The 22,216-nt window shown below is 38.6% G+C and overlaps 1 protein-coding gene across 3 annotated transcripts in view; it reads right to left on the bottom strand.

Annotated features, from left to right (window-relative positions):
* Positions 1-22,216, bottom strand: part of atrx (ATRX chromatin remodeler) — a 153,395-nt gene that overhangs the window by 9,022 nt on the left and 122,157 nt on the right. For all 3 annotated transcript variants that reach the window (XM_052020767.1, XM_052020766.1, XM_052020765.1), the window contains exons 31-33: positions 8,332-8,481; positions 3,746-3,871; positions 2,832-2,927 (exon numbers count right to left, since the gene is read on the bottom strand). In XM_052020767.1, the coding sequence (XP_051876727.1) occupies positions 2,832-2,927; positions 3,746-3,871; positions 8,332-8,481 (372 nt within the window). The remainder of the gene's footprint in view (positions 1-2,831; positions 2,928-3,745; positions 3,872-8,331; positions 8,482-22,216) is intronic.

The following is a 22,216-nucleotide window of genomic DNA, read 5'->3' as shown; positions in this document are numbered from 1 at the left end:
AGAGGAAGAGAGAGACACTGCCTGCTGGTCTCTGTATCAATGGATGAAAAACAGTAACTGTGTCTGTCACTACAATCCATGTATGGATTTTTGGAATAATCCAGTGGAGTCCACTTTGTCGTTAAACTGTAGAAGGAAACAGGTATTTCTGTGGACGGCCACGTCTCAAATGCCTTTCGGGGTGGCAAATACTTCGGAACAAATCGGTGGAGGTCATCAGTGACTGAGGTGTCGTATGGGTTCCATCGTGGAACATTTGGATTTCGTAATTTCTCTCTATTCTCTCTCTACATTTTTTCTTCAGTCAACTGTGCTTTTTCCAAAAGCCTTTGCTCACGTTTCACCTTATGGCTTGCTGAACTGAACTTTGAGAACTATTCCTGGACTTGGAGTTTGGGAATTTGCCACACACACACACTTCGGGTTTCATTTTGGGGTTAATGTTTAATATCTAACATTTTTATTTTTCTTATTATCATAAGTAGTTATTAATAAAATAGTTTCTAACACTAATACACGACTCGGTGTGTTTCTTTTGTTGCTGTTACGTAACACTAGAGAAGGTTCATAAAGCTGACATGAGCAAAGGTCGAGCAGACATGTTTTAAACTCATTAGAGTTTCAAAGAATCAGAGATGATCTCATGAGATATATAGGATTCTGAGGAGGAATGACAAAATACATGTTGAGGATATTTCCACTGCAGAGGAAACATAGAACTAGGGAACACGGCCCCAGGTTATGGGATCACCGACTGAAGACAAAGATGAGGAGGAACTATTCAAAGCTGTGATAGTCAAGGTTTTCATCTATAGGGGAGTTGAGGGTTATGGGGACCAGGCAGGAAAACATAGCTGAGGCCAAAATCAGATCAGCCATTATATCGTTGAATGGCAGAGCTGGCTCAAGGGGAGAGAATACCCTTGGTTCCTCTATCTTATGTTCTAGAAGAATCACAACCATTTAAAAGCACAAGTATGATTATCATCAATATTTGCAACAGCTCTCCATATTTCAGTGAGGCAAATAGCACCAGGTAACACACTATTCACTGCTCCCCAATAAACCTAGGTTTGCAAAGAAAGCACTTGGGTAAATTGAGGGAAAAATCACTCTTCATGCTCTGTACAGATAGTTTCAAAGACATATCCAGAATGACTTCTATTTGTAAGTATATTTAAGAAACTTCAAATAACAGGGTTTAAAGATTTAGATTATGAAAGGACATTGCATAAACAAGGTGAATATTCTTCCGAATTTGTGGACCGACCTAATTGCAAAGATAGAGTTGTAGGTAGATTAAAAGAACCTTTGTTGGCAGGGGTTACACAAGTTAAGATAAGAGCAGGCAAAGGGGTAGTTAGTGTTTCAGGTCAAGAGTCTGCATCAGAACTGAGAGTGTAGAGGGAAGATAGCCAGCATAAAGAAGAAAGAGGGCAGGGCAAGGCAGGGGCTGGTGGAACCAGGAGAGGTGAAGGATGATGGGCAGATGGGAGTCAGGTGTGGGAAGGGGGAGTTAGATTGATATGGAGTGAAAATACACTGTATTTTGGAATTATATGACTATCTGTGCTTAACTCTCATGTATTGATAATCAGTGTTCATTGCTCCATGTTCATTTTCCAAGTGACAAAATGTAACGAGTCAGTGTACACTGGGTAGAAAGTCAGTGCTATATACAAGGACCAGCAATTGCATTTTTGGCCCCGCAGCTGAATGAATGTTAGATAAAAGCAAGCATTGGAACTCACCTAGTTATTGATGATACAAGACTGTAAAAGGCAAAGGAAGCAGGAGTTGATGCCAGCATACCTACAATAGCCTGGACATCTCTTATCCCCCTTTTTATTCAACAGTTTAAAATGCCTGAGGATCCTGCTGCTTTCCTCAAGATACTATGATTGAGAGCTTTCATTGTTTTCCAAAAATTTCCATTTTAAAGAATGGTTTTCAGCATGAATTTTTAAATATCAACCTGCTTAAGCTTTGTTTTTTCCACCAGTGAGAAGGCACCAAATTAGGCAACTTACTCATCTTATCATTTAAAATACGAGATCAGCCTTCTTGACCTGGTCCCTGCAGTCTCTTCAAATTCCACTGAAAGCATGACATTTAAGCTTACGAAATAATAGTGTAGTAAGAGGTAGTGGAGGAACCAGGCGTGACACTGACATTTCCTGAAGCAGGCACAGAACTTGAAGCCAGGTGTTGGCAAAGTAACCAAATTCTTGCAAAGATTGTTTGAAAAAGACTTAATAGGTTTTGTAAGCATAACAAATATTTAGTACATAAGCAGCAGCAGAAAATCATTGAAATTAAGGTATCTGGGACAATGTAATTTGAGTTTTTAAGTAAAGGAGCACTTATAGATATCCTTTCACATTCCTCATTGTATTGTATAATGAACACACAGAATTTTACAACATTTCACCTCAGATCATAATAGTGCATTGATTACAGTTGTCATTATTCACTGAATAATACAATATCCTCCTCATTCACCAGAAAGTATCATGATTTCACACAAACCATGTGTGTGTAATCAGCTTGTGCCAGAAAAGGCATAAAAGCTAAAGATTAATAATATTAAAAATTGGGCATTATCACATTGTCATTAAGTATTTTTCCAAATCTTTCAAGTTATATTCTCTGAAGCACTTATTATGAGAAAACTCCAGGTGCATCACTTTTGAGACTTTGACCAATGCACAGCTATACACCACTGCATTACCAAGGGCTTTGATAGCAAGAAGATATCTAATGTTATAACAAGGTCATTTACATTAACAATGGCATATTAAGACTTCGGGATAAGTACTCAAATCTCTTACCACTTGTGCAATTAGGTCTTCAAGAGCCTCTGCTCTCACACCTGCTATACTAGTACTGGCTTCAACTACTTTCTCTCTGCCTTGGTTGATAAGATCCTTAAAGAGGGAAAAAATAAGAGTGAAAAGGAACATTCAAATTCACAATTACATTATATGTTTAAGTGGAAATATTTCATACTTCAAATTTTCACTTGATAAAAAATTCAACCACATGTAAAAAATATTAGGACCAATCTGTATAATTATGTGACATTCATTTATTGAACTGAATTATAAGATTAATCAGAATATTTACATTTATTCACGATTCCAGACCAGATTCCCACATACTCTGCACCACTTACATCAGCTTGACAAGCATTGCTAAAGCACTTTAATCTGATCCTACAAATGCTATATTGTGCAAGTAAATCATATCTCAGAGTGCGGAACTACAGCAATACAGTTGACTTCAACATTCAGATTTTGGAACAGAAAGGGATAAATAAAATCAGGAATCCCGCTTTTATTCAAGTCATCCAATGCACGGGTGTAATGTCCACATCTTATCAACCCTGCACCACTATCCAAACTTCACAACATTTGGGTGAAAGTAAAATGTGATTTAATAATTGAATGCTGCACTAAATTTAAAAACATTTGACTCCAAAATGAGTCCTATGGTCAGCCCTCCAGCCAAATACTTGCCATCACATAGAAAATAACAATTTTGTCAATGGATGAAGTATTTTACCACGAAAAGTCTGGAAACAGCACCTTTCTACTTAGAATTTATTAAAATAGAACATCCTTTTATAATGCACTTTTTATATTACACTGGATTAAGTTAATCTTATACATAGTTCTTTGAACCTCACATAATCACCCAATCAAGGTATTGGGAACACTAGTTACATGTGGATCAGATTACCCACCTCCAGCTGTTGATTACTCATTGCGGACAAAGTTGCTATGTTGAAAGGAAAATGTGTAGCCTGTAAGCTGAAATTGGCACCAGGGAAATTAATCCCAGTTGCGACATTAGTTCGCAAGGAGAGACCCTGGAAGTAAGGAAAGAGAAAAAGGCAAATTTATCATTCTGAAACTGGTAACATGAAACTCCAAAAGCTCCAAATCCACCTTGTCATTTGATAACTGTACAAAGCCCAGCATTTCCATATGCAGACAGCAAAGGAAGGAAAATTAGAGTTATCCATACATATTTCCTTCCCAATTATTTATATCATAGAATACTATGCATCCTAAGAGTAGCAATGTAAAAAAAAATGGTTAGCTCAATAAACAGCTTTTGGTGATTTCCTCCTAAATACTAGACCATCTTTATGGAGCACAATTTCTGTAAACGTATTATCAGAAAACATCTGATTTGGCAAGATTGAATGTAGTCTTATCTATGTCCCTGTGAGGAAGTAATTTGCAAACAATGCTGAAATTTATGAGTAATGTTGACCATTTTGCCAAAGGAAATTTAAATCCAAATTTCCTGTGCAATTGTTACAATTGCTACAATTGCAGCAGAATGTAACCAATGACAAAAATCATAGATATTATGAGCTCAACCAGTACTCATTCTGAACACTCCATTCGACAGAATTTATGGACAACCTTCACGTTTGCCAGTTGCGAGAGGCAGGATTTACAAACATCTGATGCTCTCTTAGCTTTGTTTTCTTTCCTAACAGATTGGTCCTACAACAATTTCTCCTTTTCTGGGCCACTGCACATTCTGAGTGGGCCTATCTACGAGTCTTTTTTTAAAAAAAAGACTTTGTAGCGGTTGCTACCGCGGAATAAAACAAGACTCTACTCAGAGGATTGCCAGACAGAACTGGTTTATTTTCCCGCCTTGTGCGGGCCCTTTAAGGGAGAGAAACTCCCGCCCAAAAAACCGGCAATGACGTAAGTCCTACGTCATCAGGACTTTCCCGCGCGCGGGTTCTCCCCGTCGCTCGGAAAGACGAGGCCCGCCGCCATCTTGGGCCTCGTCGCTCCGACGCCGCGTGACCCGACTGCCGAGCCGGTTCGCCCGACTAGACGGTGAGTCGCCACAACTTCATATTATTCAGGTGATTGTTAAGCACCAGAAACAAAACTCCATCTTATATTGAAAAAAAGTTTCCAACAGATTTTTCAACAATGCCTACACCAACAAAATCCAAATTCTTCATTTCAGAACATTTACATTTGACATTGGAAATTAAATACTGCAATTCATAATCTGAGTAACTTGATTTATTTAACCTACAATAGTATTGCTGTACTTGTCTATATGCCTAATCTTTTCCATGGTCTGATAACCTGCAAGAAGCTAAATCTTCAAGATAGGTAATAATTCATGAGAAATTTGATCTATTTTAGAGATTGATATCTGCTTTTAAGTTTGCTATAGAATTTTTATTTTAGGCCAAATCAGTAAATCTCTAGAAATTTATGCTTCTTTGATCTAGAGTCCCAAAGGCTGTGTTGCCTATCTGGTGCCCAGGTTCAGGACATCTCCATCTGACCTGCAGAGGAATTTGGAGTGGGAGGGGAAAAGATCCAGTTGCCATAGTCCATGTGGGTACCAACGACAAAGGTAGAACAAGGAAAGGGGTTCTGCTGAGGGAATTTGAGCAGCTAGGGACTAAATTAAAAAGCAGAACCAAAAAGGTAATAGTCTCTGGATTGCTACCTGAGCCACGTACAAATTGGCAGAGTGTCAATAAAATCAGAGAGTTAAATGCGTGGCTCAAAGATTTGCATGGGAGATGTCTGTTTGAATTTGTGGGATATTGGCACGAATTCCCCAGTGTTGGGGAAGGATGGAGCTGTTCCAATGGGACAGGCTCCACCTGAACCATCCTGGGACCAGGGTCCTGGCGAATCGCATAACCAGGGCTGTAGAATAGGTCTTTAAACTAAATAGTAGTAGGGTGGGTTCAATAGATTGGAAAAGTATGGATAAAGTAAAAGGGAAGAAGAGTGTAGGAGAGGCTACTTAAGCTGCCAGAATAAAGAATAAGACAAAGTTTAGAAATGGATAAGAACCATTCAAGCAACATGGAGACAAATATGAGATGAAGGGTGGTGAATACAGGACTGAAGGTGTTATATTTGAATGCACGCAGTTTACGAAATAAGGTAGGTGAGCTTATATAGTGCAGTTAGAAATTGGCAAGTAGGACGATGTGGGCATCACAGAGTAGTGGTTGAAGGAAGATCACAACTGGGAGCTAAACATCCAAGGATGCACATCCTATCAAAAAGGCATGCAGGTGGGCAGAGAGGGTGGGGTGGCTCTGTTGGTAAAAATTGAAATCAAATCTTTAGAAAGTGAAATAGGATCAGAAGATGTAGAATCCTTGTGGGTAGAGTTAAGAAACTGCAAGGGTAAAAAGACCCTGATGGGAATTATATACAGGCGTCTAAACAGAAGTCAGGGGTACAAGTTATAACAGGAGATAGAAAAGGCATGTAAAAAGGGCAATGTTACAGTTATCATGGGGGATTTCAATATGCAGGTAGATTGGGAAAATCAGGTTAACACTGGATCCCAAGAGAAGGGATTTGTAGAATGCCCATGAGATGGCTTTTTGGAGCAGCTTGTGGTCGAGCCCACTAGGGAAAAGGCAACTCTGGATTTGATGTTATGCAATGAACCAGATTTGGAGGAACCCTTTGGAGGCAGTGATCATACATATGATAGCATTTACCCTACAGTTTGAAAGCGATAAGCTAAAATCAGATGTATTGGTATTACAGTTGAGTAAAGGTAACTACAGAGGCATGGGAGAGGAGCTGGCCAAAGCTGATTGGAAGGGGACCCTAGCAAGGATGACGGTAGGGCAGCAATGGCAGGAGTTTCAGGGAGTAATTCGGAAGACGCAGGATCAGTTCATCCCAAAGAAGCAGCAGCATTCTAAAAGGGAGGATGAGGCAACTGTGGCTGACAAGTGAGGTCAAAGACAACATAAAAGCAAAAAAGAATACCATATTGCAAAAATTAGTGGGAAGCTGGAGGATTGGGAAGATTCTGAAAACTAACAGAAGGCAACAAAAAAGGCAATAAGGGGAGAAAAGATGAAATATGAGGGTAAGCTAGCCAATAATATGAAAGCAGATACCAAAAGATTTTTCAGCTTTATAAAGAGTAAAAGAGAGACAAGAGTGGACATCAGATCGCTGGGAAATGAAGCTGGAGAGGTAGTAATCTGGAACAAAGAAATAGATGAAATGAATAAGTATTTTGTGTCAGTCTTCACTGTGGAAGACACCAGCAACATGCCAGAAATTTGGGGCGGGGTGGGGGGGCAGGGGACAGCGGCAGAAGTGTGTGTACTTGCTATTACTAAGGAAAAGGTGCTTGGGAAGCTGAAATGTCTGAAGGTAGATAAGTCACCTGGACCAGATGGACTATACCCTAAAGTTCTGAAAGAGGTAGCTGAAGAGATTGTGGAGACACTTGGTAGTGATCTTTCAAGATTCACTAGGTTCAGGAATGGTTCCGGAGGACTGGAAAAATCACAAATGTCTCTCCACTCTTTAAGAAAGGAGGGAGGCAAAAAGACAGGAAATTATAGGCCAATTAGCCTGACTTCAGTGGTTGGTAAGATGTTAGAGTCCATCATTAAGGATGAGGTTTCAGGGTACTTGAAAGCACATGATGGAAAGGGTCCAGCAGAGGTTTACAGGAATGATCCTGGAAATGATAGGGTTAACACATGAGGAGCGTTTAATGGCTGTGGGCCTGTACTCACCAGAGTTTGTAAGGATGAGGGGGAATTTCATTGACAAATATATTGGTATTGGTTTATTATTGTCACTTGTACTGAGGTACAGTGAAAAACTTGTCTTGCATACTGATCGTACAGGTCAATTCATTACACAGTGCAGTTACACTGACTTAGTAGAGTCCACTGAGGTAGTACAGGTAAAAACAATAACAGAACAGAGAAAAGTGTCACAGCTACAGAGAAAGTGCAGTGCAATAAGGTGCAAGGTCACAACAAGGCAGATCGTGAGGTCATAGTCCATCTCATTGTATAAGGAAACCGTTCAATAGTCTTATCACAGTGGGGTAGAAGCTGTCTTTAAGTCTGGTGGTACGTGCTCTCAGGCTCCTGTATCTATTGAAAGGCCTGGATAGAATGGACGTAGAGAGGATGTTTCCTGTAGTGGGAGAATCTAGGACCAGAAGGCACAGCCTCAGAATAAAAGAAATGTTTCTTTAGAACAGAGATGAGCAGGAATTTCTTTAGCCAGAGGGTGGTGAATCTGTAGAATTCATTGCCACAGACGGCTGTGGAGGCCAAGTCATTGGTTATATTTAAAACGGAGGTTGACAGGTTCTTGATTAGCAAGGGTGTCAAAGGATACAGGGAGAAGGCAAGAGAATGGGGTTGAGAGGGAAAAATAAATCAGCCATGATCGAATGGCAGAGTAGACACAATGGGCCCAATGGCCTAATTCTGCTCCTGTGTCTTATGGACGTTACTGCTTAGATAATCTACAAGTTGCTTACCTTCTTTTCTGCTTCATACTCAGCCCATGCTGCTTTCCGGTCCTCCTCGCTTAGCTCTTCCTCCTCCTTGTGATCCAAAAGTGAATCGTGTTCATGGTAACCCACAAGGTAATCTTTCTGGTTTTGAAGTATTTCTGCTAAAATATGATCCTTTAAAAAAATAAAAACAATCAATAGTTTTACCTACTGGACTATTTTCTGGGCATTTGCAAAACCATTTTTAACAACAAAACTTTGCAATGACATTGTAAGTGCCAAATGCAAAAATACTGCAGATGCTGGAAATCTGAACATAGATAAGGCTGAATATGCTCTGGTCAGGCAGAATCTGTGGAGAGAGAAACAAAGTTAACATTTAGTGACAAAAGGGGTGATGGCATTAGCAGACAAAAGGAATACATGGAGGGTGTGCAAGTAGAAAACAAGTAAGTGTGTGAATCAGCCAGGAAAAAAAAGGAAAAAAAACAATACTGGAGATATTTGAAGGCTGGAAATGCTGATTTCTGAAATAATTTAACTCAATGTCAAATTCTGAAGACTAAAGACCCAATGGAAGGCGAGGTCCTGCTCCTTGTGCTTGTGCTAGGCTTTGATGCCGAGATGCAAGTGGCAAGATTAGGAATGGGTTGAAGAATTAAAGCAAAAGGTAACTGGAAATTTGGAGTCAAACTTGCAGATTGAATGGAATTGTTTTGCAAAGCAGTCACCCCACTGCCAAATATTCAGTCATGATTCAGTTTTTCCCCCGAACTGCTATGAAACACTAGGGGCAGCTCACTTCCATAACTCTAATCCTACCCAAAAGTTTCTAGGAACATGGCAGTTGGTAAGATCACATTTAAACATTTCCTGAAATTTTGTTAACTAGTCTTATATTTTCAGGAGTTGAAAATAACCATGTCCAAATTTAAGAGTTTCCTAAATTATCAGGAAAATCAAAACCACCATTGATGAAAACAAACGCATTAATGTAGATACCACAACTGTATATTGAGCAGCTCTTTGCTTCCTTCATGAAAATCTAAATGAGTCTGCAACAAATCATAGAAGAAACACTCTGAAACCTAAGGAATTAGCACTAGCATATTTGAAGTTAACAATAGTTTTATTTTAAAGTAGAGAAATAGGAAAGCATATAGGAGAAACTAATTTTGATTCAGGGACTAGAGAATTGTAAAATCACTAGAACCTATACATGGATAGAGTAACTGGATATCTTGAAAATTTCCTGTCAAACAGATAGCCAGCATGGTTCCAGCACAGAGTGGTGGGTGCCTGGAATGCACTGCCAGGGGTAGTAGTGGAGGCAAATATGATAGAGGTATTTAAGAGGCCCTTTGCAGACAATGTATGTGCAGACAATGGAGGGATATGGACATTGTGTAGGCAGAAGGGATTAGTTTAGTTAGGCATTTAATTGCCAGTTTAATTAGTTCAGCACAACATTGCGGGCCAAAGTGCCTGTTCCTGCGCTCCACTGTTCTACGTTCCAAATAGTCCACAAAGAAATTGGCTGAGAAGAGAAAACAGGACTAATGTAGCTAGCTGGTTCCTGCCAGGATCTGTGATGCATGAGACCTTAGGAAGCATACTGAGGCCCTGCCCTGAAATGCTCCGACAGCCTTTGATTGACGGCAAAACTGCAGGTGCAATTTTGTCTCAAAGTTGGAAGGCTTTTTCTCCCCCACAATTTTTAAAGGCTTTGATATTCAGACATTTAAAAACTATTGAATGCAATGTAAATAATTTAAAAAATATTAAAAATGTTAACTAAAGTGGCTCAATATAAACATTAAAAGTAAAATAAATAACATACCTTCTGGGCCAAGAATACACAGGGAAACAAATGCAGTTTCTGATTTTGTGCAGGCTGACAGGCATTGTATCAGAGGCAGATTGCTCATTGAAGTACTAGGGGAATCCCAGCAACACTGGGATCAGCTATTGCATTCCAGCTGGAACCCAGTGACATAGTAGTGACAGATGCATTTAAGGCTGGGTCTTACTTGCAAGAAAACAGCTGAAAGCTGGCAGTTCTGACCAATTTCTAGACATTTAGTTGAAAGGATTAAATGACAGAGATATTGATCCATTAAGCAAAATGAGCAAAGCTGTGGCAAAAGGATTTCAATCAAGTCATTCATTGCACCTGAAAATAGAATACTTAATGGTGAAAAGTCAGCCATGGAGATCGTAAACAATGCAGTAATCCAAGGCCATGTACTCACATCACATCAACAAATAGTTAATGAAAATAATAAAAAAAAGTCACTAAAATACTCATCTTCAAAACAAGATGCATTTAGTACAAGAGGATAGATGTCATGTAAAAGCTCTACAAAGTTCTGGTTAACTAATCAGCAATCCTGGGCATCAGAGGATCTAAATGCTTTGAACAGTGTGCAATGTATACTTAAAAGAATGGTATCTGTACTCCAATGTTAAATTACAGAGGTTACAGAATTTTCAGGTTATATTTCCTGGAATTTTTAAAAAGGTTAGATGATTCAATTGAAATTTTCAAAATATTGTCATGAAATAAGGCAAAGATATACCTACCCTGGTTAGGAGTTTAGGACCAGGGACAGAACATGGTAGAAATTAGAAAACTGCTTCCACAAATGGCTAGGTCAATTGTTAACTTTGAGTTTGATATATTGTTAACTGAAGGTATTAAAAGAGATGGAGAAAAGCCAGGTATTTACATTTGGCTACAGATCAGCCAATTTCTTCATGTAAAGGGTACTGAATGTTTGCAATTCGGAACCTAAGAGGGCTATGGAAGTTCCGTTGCTCAATATATTCAAGACAGAAACCAACAAACTTTTGGCTATTAAGGGAATCAAGAACTATGGAGTTACTGCAGGAAAATGGCATTGGGATAGAGATCAGTCACAAGCTTATTAAATATTCAAAAGCATGCCCAAAGGACTGAATGCCTACTGCTTTAATTTTTTTTATATCTCAATGAAGGACTCATGGGTGGAAATAGGTGGGATGGCAAATGTATTGCGCAGAAGATACAGAATTTTTTCAAAACCATACAACATCAGTCTTTGAACAAGCTGCACAAGAAATTTAATCAATGTTGCGCATGCACTAGAGAGGATGCTGTGCTTCAGAAAAGAGAATCAAACATGTTTCGCGTCACTTCTCTGTGATGGTGACTACTTTTCTACTTCTCATGCTTTATTCACCAACTACAGGTTGAAACTGTTTGGTCTGGCAACTCCTGTGATCTGGCATGTTTTGAATCTGTAGTTTGGATCTATACTAATTAACCAATTCTAATTAAGATCTAAAATTAACCAAAGTCAGTACTAATTGGTAGCTAATTAACATACCAGTGCAACTTTGGCAATCTCAGCTGACAGTATTTCCAATTTACAGAAACTTTGGGTTACAGACAGTTCTCAGAACCCTTACACACCTAGTGAACATCTATAAAAATAACTTTTGCTCGGAGAAAGATGATAGGGGCAATTTCCGTGGTCTGGATTTTCTATGACAGGCACCAAAGGTACCAGACTAGAGAGTTTCAACCTGTATTAGCTTGCAGTGACCATCTTTGGTCAACCACTAGGATATTTTCCATAAATCCAAGTATCTTGAGAAGCAATTCTAAAGAAGTCTACTATATAGAGACTATATATCTAATTCCAAATTCAGATTGCTCTGAAGACTTCACTAGACATGGGTCAAAGTCTTATCGACTTGGGCTGCTGCCCACAATCTCCAGATGTGGAGTGGCTATTTTACTGGCCCAAGGCCTCCTGGATTCTGGTTACATCTTGATTTTCAACAGGGCTTCAAGTGCATAATGAACCTGTGAAAGAGTTGACAGCTGGCAAAGCTCTGCAACATATTTAAATATCTCTGACACTCCGTGACATATAAAAACTATTAAAAATGAGAAAAAAAATCTAAAAAACCAAAACATAATTAAAATTATTCAGCTAAATTGAAATTAAGAAAAATAACTTTGCCTCCTTTCGTCCCCCATTGCATGCAGGCAAGTGATCACAAATCCTTCTCCAGTTCAGGGTTTCCATGTTTGGCAGCACACATGCAATAGGCCTGATCTACCAAAACGGTTCAAGTCAATAAACTGTGCCCCAAGAATGGCTGTCAAATAGGTTTCAGTAATGATTGTGAAACAAAAAGTCACTGCATATTATTGAAATGGCCATACAAATAATAATTTCAAAACATACTTAAGTATGTAATGTTTTTTAAAGTGAATTAAGTTTCAGATATTCTGACAAGCAGGGAAAGCATTAACTTTTTACCTATTTGTGAAACAATATCTTGGCAGGAAATAAAGTAATTTGTTTGTAATGGTCAGTGCATGTACAGGTAAATGTATGCAATTATAAAATTAAACACATTGCAAAAATTTCTTTATATCTATGGTAACACCTCTGAAAAGAAAAACATTGTGGAACATAATACTTGCCTACTCTGCTAATATTGTCATGAAATATGGTTCAGATTACATCCAACTGTGATGGCTTGTTTTTTTTTGTCCAAACTCTCTCATTTTCTGGACAGGTGGTGATGAAAAGTGAAAGCACCTTTAAATACATATTCAATTCTTACATCACTTAAGAGCTGAATGACACTTTTTTCAAGAAATGTAAATTGTTTATACAGCATGAAATGGGTCTGAGGATTAGACCACTACACATTGATCACAGAACCAAAATAACTTGGATCATTCATGGTAACAATATAGCAATTAGAATTTACAATTTACACTGGTTGAAATTTTAAATTGTCAGTGTTCAAATCACACTTTCAAACATCAAATTCTGAAAATATTCAGAAGGCAACAAAACTAATAAATTCCTTCCCATCTAAATTCCAATATTCCATTACATGTTAAATCAAAACACATAATTTTGTTGGAGACTCATTAGGAGTTTCAAGATTCAAATTCTTAGCAGTACTGGTCAAATAATTAAGGAGACTACTTTCAGAACTAACTAAAAACACCTTTTCATGACAAATAAGAAATCATTTAAGACAAGACACAAACTTAATAACCATTTTACTTGAATTCATTACAATAGCCAAGGACAGAGTATCCAGCTTTTCTTTGCTGAGATTGCCGTTGAAGGCTGGTGTTCATTGGGCCCAGGTTTTTGAGAGACAATAATTGAAACTGCCAATGTTGTGTGGAGTGAATTAGCAGGCAGGACTACAGTATTATTGCTGAAGACCAACTCCCATTTACTCCTTTACCTTCACTTGCATTTTTGAAATGCAGAGGATGTGTCTTTAGTTAACACAGCTTTGCTTAATATCCCACTGTTATAAGACTATTGAACAGTTCCCTAGTACAGTAAGATGGACTCTTGACCTCTCAATCTACCTCATTATGACCTTGCACCTTATAGTCTACCTGCACTGCACTTTCTCTGTAACTGTTACACTTTATTCTGCATTCTGTATTGTTTTACCATGTACTACCTCAATGCACTGTGTAATGAATTGATATGTATGAACAGTATGTAAGACAAATTTTTCCACTGTACCTTTATACATGTGACAATAATAAACCAATTCCAAATAAACTATTTCTGGCAAAATTAGTATTTATGGGTATTAAAGGCAGGCAACATCCACAATTCATAAATGTGAAAAAAATCTCAATTGTAACTGAACAACCTTGAATATGAAGAAATTGATGATTTTAGCTTCTCAGCTTAGTAGACTCTCAATTTGTGTTTGTACATTTTTAAAGACAAATTAATCACCATCCTAAAGCTAACATCCTTATTTTTAATCTAAATGAAAGAAAAATCATATGTAGATATGCTGAGGCAAAGTAGACAAATTTCAAAAGGTGCTTGCAAGTAGGCCATGCAGCCCTTGAGCCTGTTTAGCTGATCAGTAAGATCACAGCCCAATAATTACCTCAACTCAACTTTTCAAGCTCAATCGTCCTTCCCGTATTTCCTCACAGCAAAGGAGGTTATTCAGCCCAGAGCAATCCCACTCCCTCTACTTTTCCCTGTAGCCTATTCTCCCTGCATTAAATCAACACCCCCTGCACTACCACCCCCCCCCCCCCCCCCCCCCCCCCATCTCACCCAGATTTTATCACTCACCTACACTATGGGCAATTTACATTGACAAATTAATCATTGTGATTTATTCACATGGGCACAATCTTCCTAAAACCCTACATTTAATTGTTGATCTCCATTTAAAAATCTGGGCAGGAAACTGGAGTACTTGAAGGAAATCCATGCGAGAACATGCAAACTCCACAAAAATAGCACTGAAGATCAGGACTTAACTCGGTTGCTGGAGCTGTGGGCAGTAACTCAACTAGCTGTGCCATTGTGTTCCCCTTATCTCCCCTCTGGATTTCAAGAAACCTCAGTTTTGAACACACTCAAGGATGAAACATTTACACAATTGTATGAGGTACTTAACTCCAAAGTTCAGAACCCTCTGAGGAAATTACTCCCGACCTCAGCCCCAAATATTTGATAGTTTGATTTGAGACAATACCCCTAAGTTCTAGACTTCCTCGTAATGGGAAATAACTTCTTAGCATCCACGCAGTCAAGCATCTGTGGAATCCTTTATGTTTAGATGAATTGTCTCATTCTTCTGAACTCCACAGAATATGCCCAATCTACTCACTTCTAATAGTTTTATCTGCCGAGAACAACTGTTGCACTGTCCAGTTTATTCTTCCTGAGATAAAGATTTGAAAACTCCACATTATACTCCAGAAGTGGTCTTACCAAAACCCTATACAATTGCACCAAGTCTTCCTTCATCAGCTATTCCAAACCTCACACAACAAAGGCCAACATGTTATTTGCTTTACTAATTGGTTTTTATACCTGCATAATAATATCATAATTTATTCACGAGCACCAAATTTTTCTAAAAGCCTACATTTAATTGTTGAGCTTGAATTTAAAAAAAATTCCTATCTAAGTGAATAAACTCCCATCTGCTATCCTCCATCTGTCACTACCTTGTCCACACATTTTACCTTTCTATATTCCCTTGCAACCACTGCCTTTTCTCCCCTCTCATGGCTTACTTTCCCACCCAGCACTGTAGTACAAGTAAACTTGGATACATTATATTCGGACTCTCCATCCATCTTCAGCAACAATTCAGTAAACATTCGAAAACCATAACTGATCAGGAGGCTTGACTTTAAAACCATCCCTCAAAAATAACTGCCAGCACCACTCAAATCCTCTTTTGGACTCTCAGCAATCTCTGCCTTAACTGAAATGTCCAACGAAAATGCCTTCTTTCATAGCAAGATTTTGGAAATGTTACAGATCTTTTGTAAAGAAAGGTCTAGTTCATTAACCTGTCAAGTATGTTTACCAAGTAGTCAAGTAAAATCTGGACGGACTGGTTGATGAAATAAAATGTAGTTTCATAGGCGACTCCAGTTGTCAAATTCTTGTTGAATATACAGCACAAAGTCAGCCATTAACATTTAGTTACCTTCAGCTGATCTTTCAATTGAAAGAACTTTAACCTGAAACAAATCCGGTGATTTATCTTTAATGGCTAGTCTTCAGGTGGCATTTTAGTTTGGTTCTATACTTTGATTTTTTTTTTGTCAGAGGAAATGTGAAGTATACAGGATTCTGCTCTTTTGGCTGGCTCTAGTTCTTCCTTAGCTCAACTTTTTTTTTGCTTGAAAAGAAAGTCCATTCAGTTATAATTCTTGGACACCAAACAGTGGTTATATCACACACACCTGTTAGGGGACTGGAGTGTTTGAGATACTAAATTGAAATGACAGATTGTTTCAAATATCAACTCATGCAAGGATCAACTACTCTGATAACAAATTATCATAGCTTACAATGCATAGTTTACCTAGTGGATGCTTGTAGTTGGCACCAATGCAACTGCACCCAAACATACTGCACAAAAGGGTTTAAAGTCAAGATGAGGAAAAGTAGCCAACATCTGTACAGTGGTCACAAATCCACAACCTAGATGGAAAGAACGGCCTTGCATCCAATAAAGGGAACAAAGATCCCGGGATTAGATCTTAAGGATAGCTAGAAGCTGTCAATACAATCCATAGAGACTTTGGACAATGTGGCCACCTGCTCCATTTATAGAAGATGTTAGTTGACTCCACATGCACCTGTGACCATATCCCAAACAATGGAACACATTACACCAACCTGTCCATTGTTGCAAGAAGTACCTCATTTCTTTACCTGGCATCTCAGGAAGCCATTAAGTAGACTGACAGAGTGGACACAGATTTCAGATTTTCTTTGGATATTACAGAAGAGATATGGAGTCAAAGCAAGAAAGTGGTGAATGAGTCATGATCTTAACAAATGGTGGTGCAGATGCAACTGTCAAAAATGGGCTATTCCTGCTTCTATTTTTAGTTCTTGCATTCATCTGATATCTAAGTAATGCCATACCATATGAAAGAACTCCACTGGGGTCTGCTGGACAGGCAAAAGATTTAAAGAAATCTTAGCACAGGCTGCAATAGAACATAGGAATGATCCTTGATTTTTTGCTAATCTCTAAAACTGACATCAGGATTGCTTCCAGTGCGCATCAATTGCTTATTCCACTGATCAGTACTGCAGACAATAGTGACCGCAGATGCTGGAATATGAGCAAAAAAAATTGTTGGAAGAACACAATGGGCCGAGCGACATCTGTTTGGGGGCAAGGGGGTTGGGAGAGGAGGGAAGAGGTCCTGATGCAGGTCCTTGACCCAAAACGTTGACAATCCTCTCCCCACTCCCTCAACCAACCCCTTCCAAACACACACAAATGCTGCTTAACCTGCTCAGTTCCTCCAGCAGTGTTTTTTTCCCCATCACGGCTATATCTGTGTACATTCTTCCCTTGAATTTAAACTTGATTTTAGCTTAAAATTTCAAAGACATTTGGACCTTGGATGTATCTTCTCTGTCATAGAAGTCTCATTATTTCCTTCTCAGGCTGACCAGTTTTAGAGCCCTGACCCAGTATAATCAATTAACCTGGGAAATCTAGCCTACTTTAACTGCCCATTTCTCTGGACCTCCCATCAGGCAGGACTTCGTGATAATTCACAAAAGCCTCATAAACCTCAGCTCCAGTAAACAAATAATGAAATTTCACAGGTCAATGAGCTTCCATCAGTTTTAATGCAGTGACAATTTTCTACGATACTAATGCATATTGCAGCATTGTGAACTCAAGATATATTGCTCATTAAGATGAATCATACCGATATTATTCAAAGTTCTCCAACTATAATCACTATTACTTTGCTGCAAATTAAATTTATCAACTATTATGATCTAAACAACAAAGAATTACCTCAGCTATACTGTTCTATTTGCTATTAGTGATTATAAATTGCCAGTGATATTAAAACATAATGAGATCACTGTTGTAAAACTGAGGTACATGTTACATGGCCATTTTGTTCTCCAATTACCAGGATACATCCAGGTTAGATCAATCTGATTGGTGCTATTATGATCAATGATGTGGTGCAGCAATTATCCATGCAAACACTAGAGTTGTTTTTTCCCTTCCTGACACAGCAGATTTCCAGATATAGTTATAAGTTCAGAGTCAAGCAAACATCTAATCTTTGAGCTGGATCCAAGGGCAGTAAGTTCACAATGAGTTATCAATACTACAACAAACAGCGCATGCATGAGGTTTAAGGTTTTTTTTAAAAAAACTAGAGCACTTAATGTTTCTGAGTTAATACATTAAGCTCAACATGATGGGATCTGTGTCATGGTTCTTTTACAATGCAAAACCAATTGGTTGGCTGGAAGCTGTAGCTTCGACCTCTCATAGTCCACGAACGTCCAGATTCAAGTGCCAAATCATCCTTCCTTAAACAAGTTTCACAATAGCCTCTTACTTCCACTGCATTGTCATCTTCAGAGTCTCTCCTTCATCACCCCCAGTGCAAACTTTCAGTGACATTGACCACAGGGACAGGATCTGCCTTCACATACAAGCCAAAAATCACCCAGCTCTTTCAACCACTTTCTTGACTGCCTTCAGATGCTGTCAGACTAAAACCATCCACTTCTGTTTACCACTTCTGGTATTTTCCACCTCTCAGACTGAAATGGACTGACTGTTGTAATCACAATATGCCATACAGCTCGGAGCTTACATTAAGATATCTTTTCCTTAGTCACATGTATATCGAAACACACAGTGAAATGCATCTTTTGCAAAGCGTGTTCTGGGGGCAGCCCGCAAGTGTCGTCATGCTTCCAGCACCAACATAGCATGCCCACAACTTCCTAACCCATACGTCTTTGGAATGTGGGAGGAAACAGGATCACCTGGAGGAAACCCACGTAGACACAGGGAGAACGTACAAACTCCTTACAGACAGCGGCTGGAATTGATCCAGGGTCACTGGCGCTGTAACAGCCTTACACTGACCGCTACACTATGGTAGATGATCAGTGAATCCGGTGCTGGTATCAGATTCATTCAAGTTAAATAACTCAAATTAAATCAAATTTGGAATTAAAAAAGTCTCAGTTACAATGACAATGAAATGTCATTGTCATTAATACCTCTGGTACATTAATTCCTTTTCAGGAAGGAAATATACCATCCTTACCCAGTCTGACCCAGATGCGACTCCAAACCCACAGACGTGGCTGATGCACAAATTCTGGTAATGTCAGCAAGGTCCACATCCCATAATCAAATAAAATGATACAAGTGCTTAATGTTTGATCATAAAGTTTTGAAAGCTCTACGTTAGCTATTATGTGAGCAGTAGTTCCTCAAAGTTGCATACAATGGCAAACAGAATATAGTAGCTTAAGTTAACTGATCAAATAATTGACTAGGTTGCACGTTAAATCATATTTCATCTACCTTGGAGAAGCAAGACACTTCTTTTAAAAGTGTATCAACTACTTTATTTCACCAAACGATTAATTATACCACTCTGAAGATGATGCCAAAAATCAGTCATTGCTTTTATTCTTTTGTCGTGTTTAGGTTTAGTGAGCTGTCCTCAAATCTTGGCAATATGCAAGGAGAGAAATACTTTCATCTTTCCAATTCTTTTAGTTGATAAAAAACTGAAGCAGAAGGAAACACAATTTTTCTAACTACTGGTAGCATTATTTACCTGGAACTATACTCCCGCGTCTTTGGAGTTGCACCAACTTTAGCAACAAAGTCAATCCATATTGGAGTTAGGATGCAAGCTTGGAATTTTGCTTTCTGCACAGCTCATTTATCTTGCTTGGAGAACTCAAAAGGTACAAACTTTTTTACAACACAAAACCAATTTCAAAATGAATTTATGAAGTCACCAATAAATTCACTGGAAAAAATTCGAACAGTGTGGGGTGACCAGAGGTGCTTTTCATACCTCCAAGTATTACTAAGATTGGGAGTCAGATTGGAATCAATTTCCGAATTACACCAACACTTACTATGATCCACACCTGAAACTGTTTTGTATCAAATCCGGCAGCATAATCACATCCTTATTCACTGTTCAATGGTGTACCAACAGGTACTATTTTTCTGAGGATTCTCATGTGCATTCTAGACATCAGCAGCTATTTAACTATCCAAGAAAATGTCACTTAAGATTGTGAATACTGCCTAAGTTTTCACTCATGTTGACATGGCATTTTCAAAATGTAAATTTGCCAGTCACTCCATGCAAATCTTTCCAGTAAATCTCAAAAGAAACTCCCAATTCATTGGACCATCTTCAAATGAGAGAGAGCGCGAGACAGCGAGAGACCACTTAATTGGTTCTCTCAGCAATTCCAAACTTACAACACTGTCAATATGATTAATAAATGACATTAGAAATGAGCCACACTATTACAATAAATGAAATGAATGATTTTTGTAACGTTGCAAATAAAGCTCACCTGTATAGTTGGGAAACTCTAAACTCTGCCTCAAAAGGAAAAATTGTTTTAAGTACCAGAGTAAATGCAGGAAACTATTTTTAGACTAATCAATGAGGTCAATTGTAATCACCACGGTAAAAATTCATTTGAGCCACATCAGTTCTTCCATACTGGAAAAGAATAAATTTCTACTTTGGACCAAACTTTAATAAAAGTGTTTAATTCCCAATTTGACTATAATTTATAACTTATTCATTCTGGAATAAAAGAGTCAATGGAATCAAATCTTATAGCTTGATCTAAAGGTAAATGAAATGATTTCCACATTATTTTTCAATGAATTAGATCATGGAAGCCACTCTGTGGATAACATAGTGGCAGATAATTTAAATTCCCCAAGAGGGTCACTGGGGAGCGGGTAGGACCACTCAAGGACAGAGAGGGAATTTATGCTGGAAGCCAGAGGAAGTGAGGTATCAAACAAGTATTTTGCATCAGAATTCATCAAGGAGAAGGACAAAGATAGCGAGATCAGGGAGTGGTATGCAGATATCCTAAGCCATATCAGGAGTGTGTGCTGTTGGGCTCTTGAAGAACATTAACTCCCCAGGGCCTGATGGGCAATATCACAAGTAAATGAGAGAGGCAAGAGAGGAGATTGCTAGGGCCTTTACTGAGGGTAGTGGTGGAAGAGTGGCAGTCTGTAATCAGAGGTCTCAGCGCAGGTCCTTGTGGAACACCACTATGATTGAACAAAAATGTAGCTGGGCTTATTAGCAAGTTTGCAGACAACAAAAATTGGCAGAGTTGTGGACAGTGGGGAAAACTGTCAAAGGATTCAGTAAGATGTAGGTCAGTTGGAAATATGGTCGAAGAAATTGCAGATGGGATTTAATCTGGACAAATGTAAGGTCAAATATAAGAGAGTAAAGAAAAACAAATAGCAGGACCCTAAGGCATATTGATGTAGAGAGATCTTGGGGTGCCAGTCCATGTAGATCCCTCAAATTGGCAATGCAAGTAGATAAGGTTGGAGAGAAGGCATACTTGTCTTTATCAATTAGGAGAGTACAGAAGTTGGGAAATCATGTTGCAGCTGTATAAAATTTTGCTTAGGCATATTTTGAATACTGTGTGCAGTTCTGGTCATTGGTTTACAGGAAGGGCGTGGAGGCTTTGGAGACGATGCAGAAGAGGTTCACTAGGATGCTGCCTGGATTAGAGAGTATGAGCTATAAAGGAGAGGTTGGACAAACCTGGATTGTTTTCTCTGGAGTGTCAGAGGCTGAGGGGCAACCTCATAGAAGTATAGAAAACTATGAGGGGAATAGATTGGGCAGATAGAGTCTCCCAGGGTGTAAATGTCAAATACTAAAAGGAGATTACTGAGAGAAGTGTTTTGTTTTAAAACCACAGAACATGCTGCCAGGAGAAGCAGTGGAAGCAGGTACGATAGCAATGTTTAAGAGGCATTTAGACAGAGCATGAACAGACAGGGAATGGAGAGATATAGACCACATTCAGGCAGACGTGCAGTTTAAATTAGCATCATGGTCAACAGAAACAACGTGGGCCAAAGGGGCCATTGCTGTGCTGTACTGTTCTAATTTCCATGTTCTAAGTTTGGTGTGGTGCTTTCCCCAAGTTTGGTGTTGTACATTGAATGCAGCGTTACTATAATTACTGTAGTCAAAAATTAATATAAAGACTTAATATCTTTTGACTTAAGCGGGAAAGGAGAATATTGCTGTCAAACTATGCTAACAAGTGTAAGCCTTTTCCATACAAAAGACACCAGGTACCTGGAACAAAGGAAATTCCACTGCAACTCCAGTCTTTCTACTGAAAGCAGCTTCTTGAAAACAGTTCATACTGTCCTTAAAAATACCAAAACTCAAAAAAAAAACCTGAAGCTTTAAAACAAACTGAAATATAACTATGTAAAAAGCAGCAACAGGATGGCTTTCACTCTGAAATTTCCTTACCACAATTTA

This window comes from Pristis pectinata, chromosome 8, assembly GCF_009764475.1.
Source record: "Pristis pectinata isolate sPriPec2 chromosome 8, sPriPec2.1.pri, whole genome shotgun sequence".
NCBI lineage: Eukaryota > Metazoa > Chordata > Chondrichthyes > Rhinopristiformes > Pristidae > Pristis > Pristis pectinata.
The sequence above is the reverse complement of the archived record's forward strand: the minus strand, read 5'-3'. Positions and strand labels throughout refer to the sequence as shown.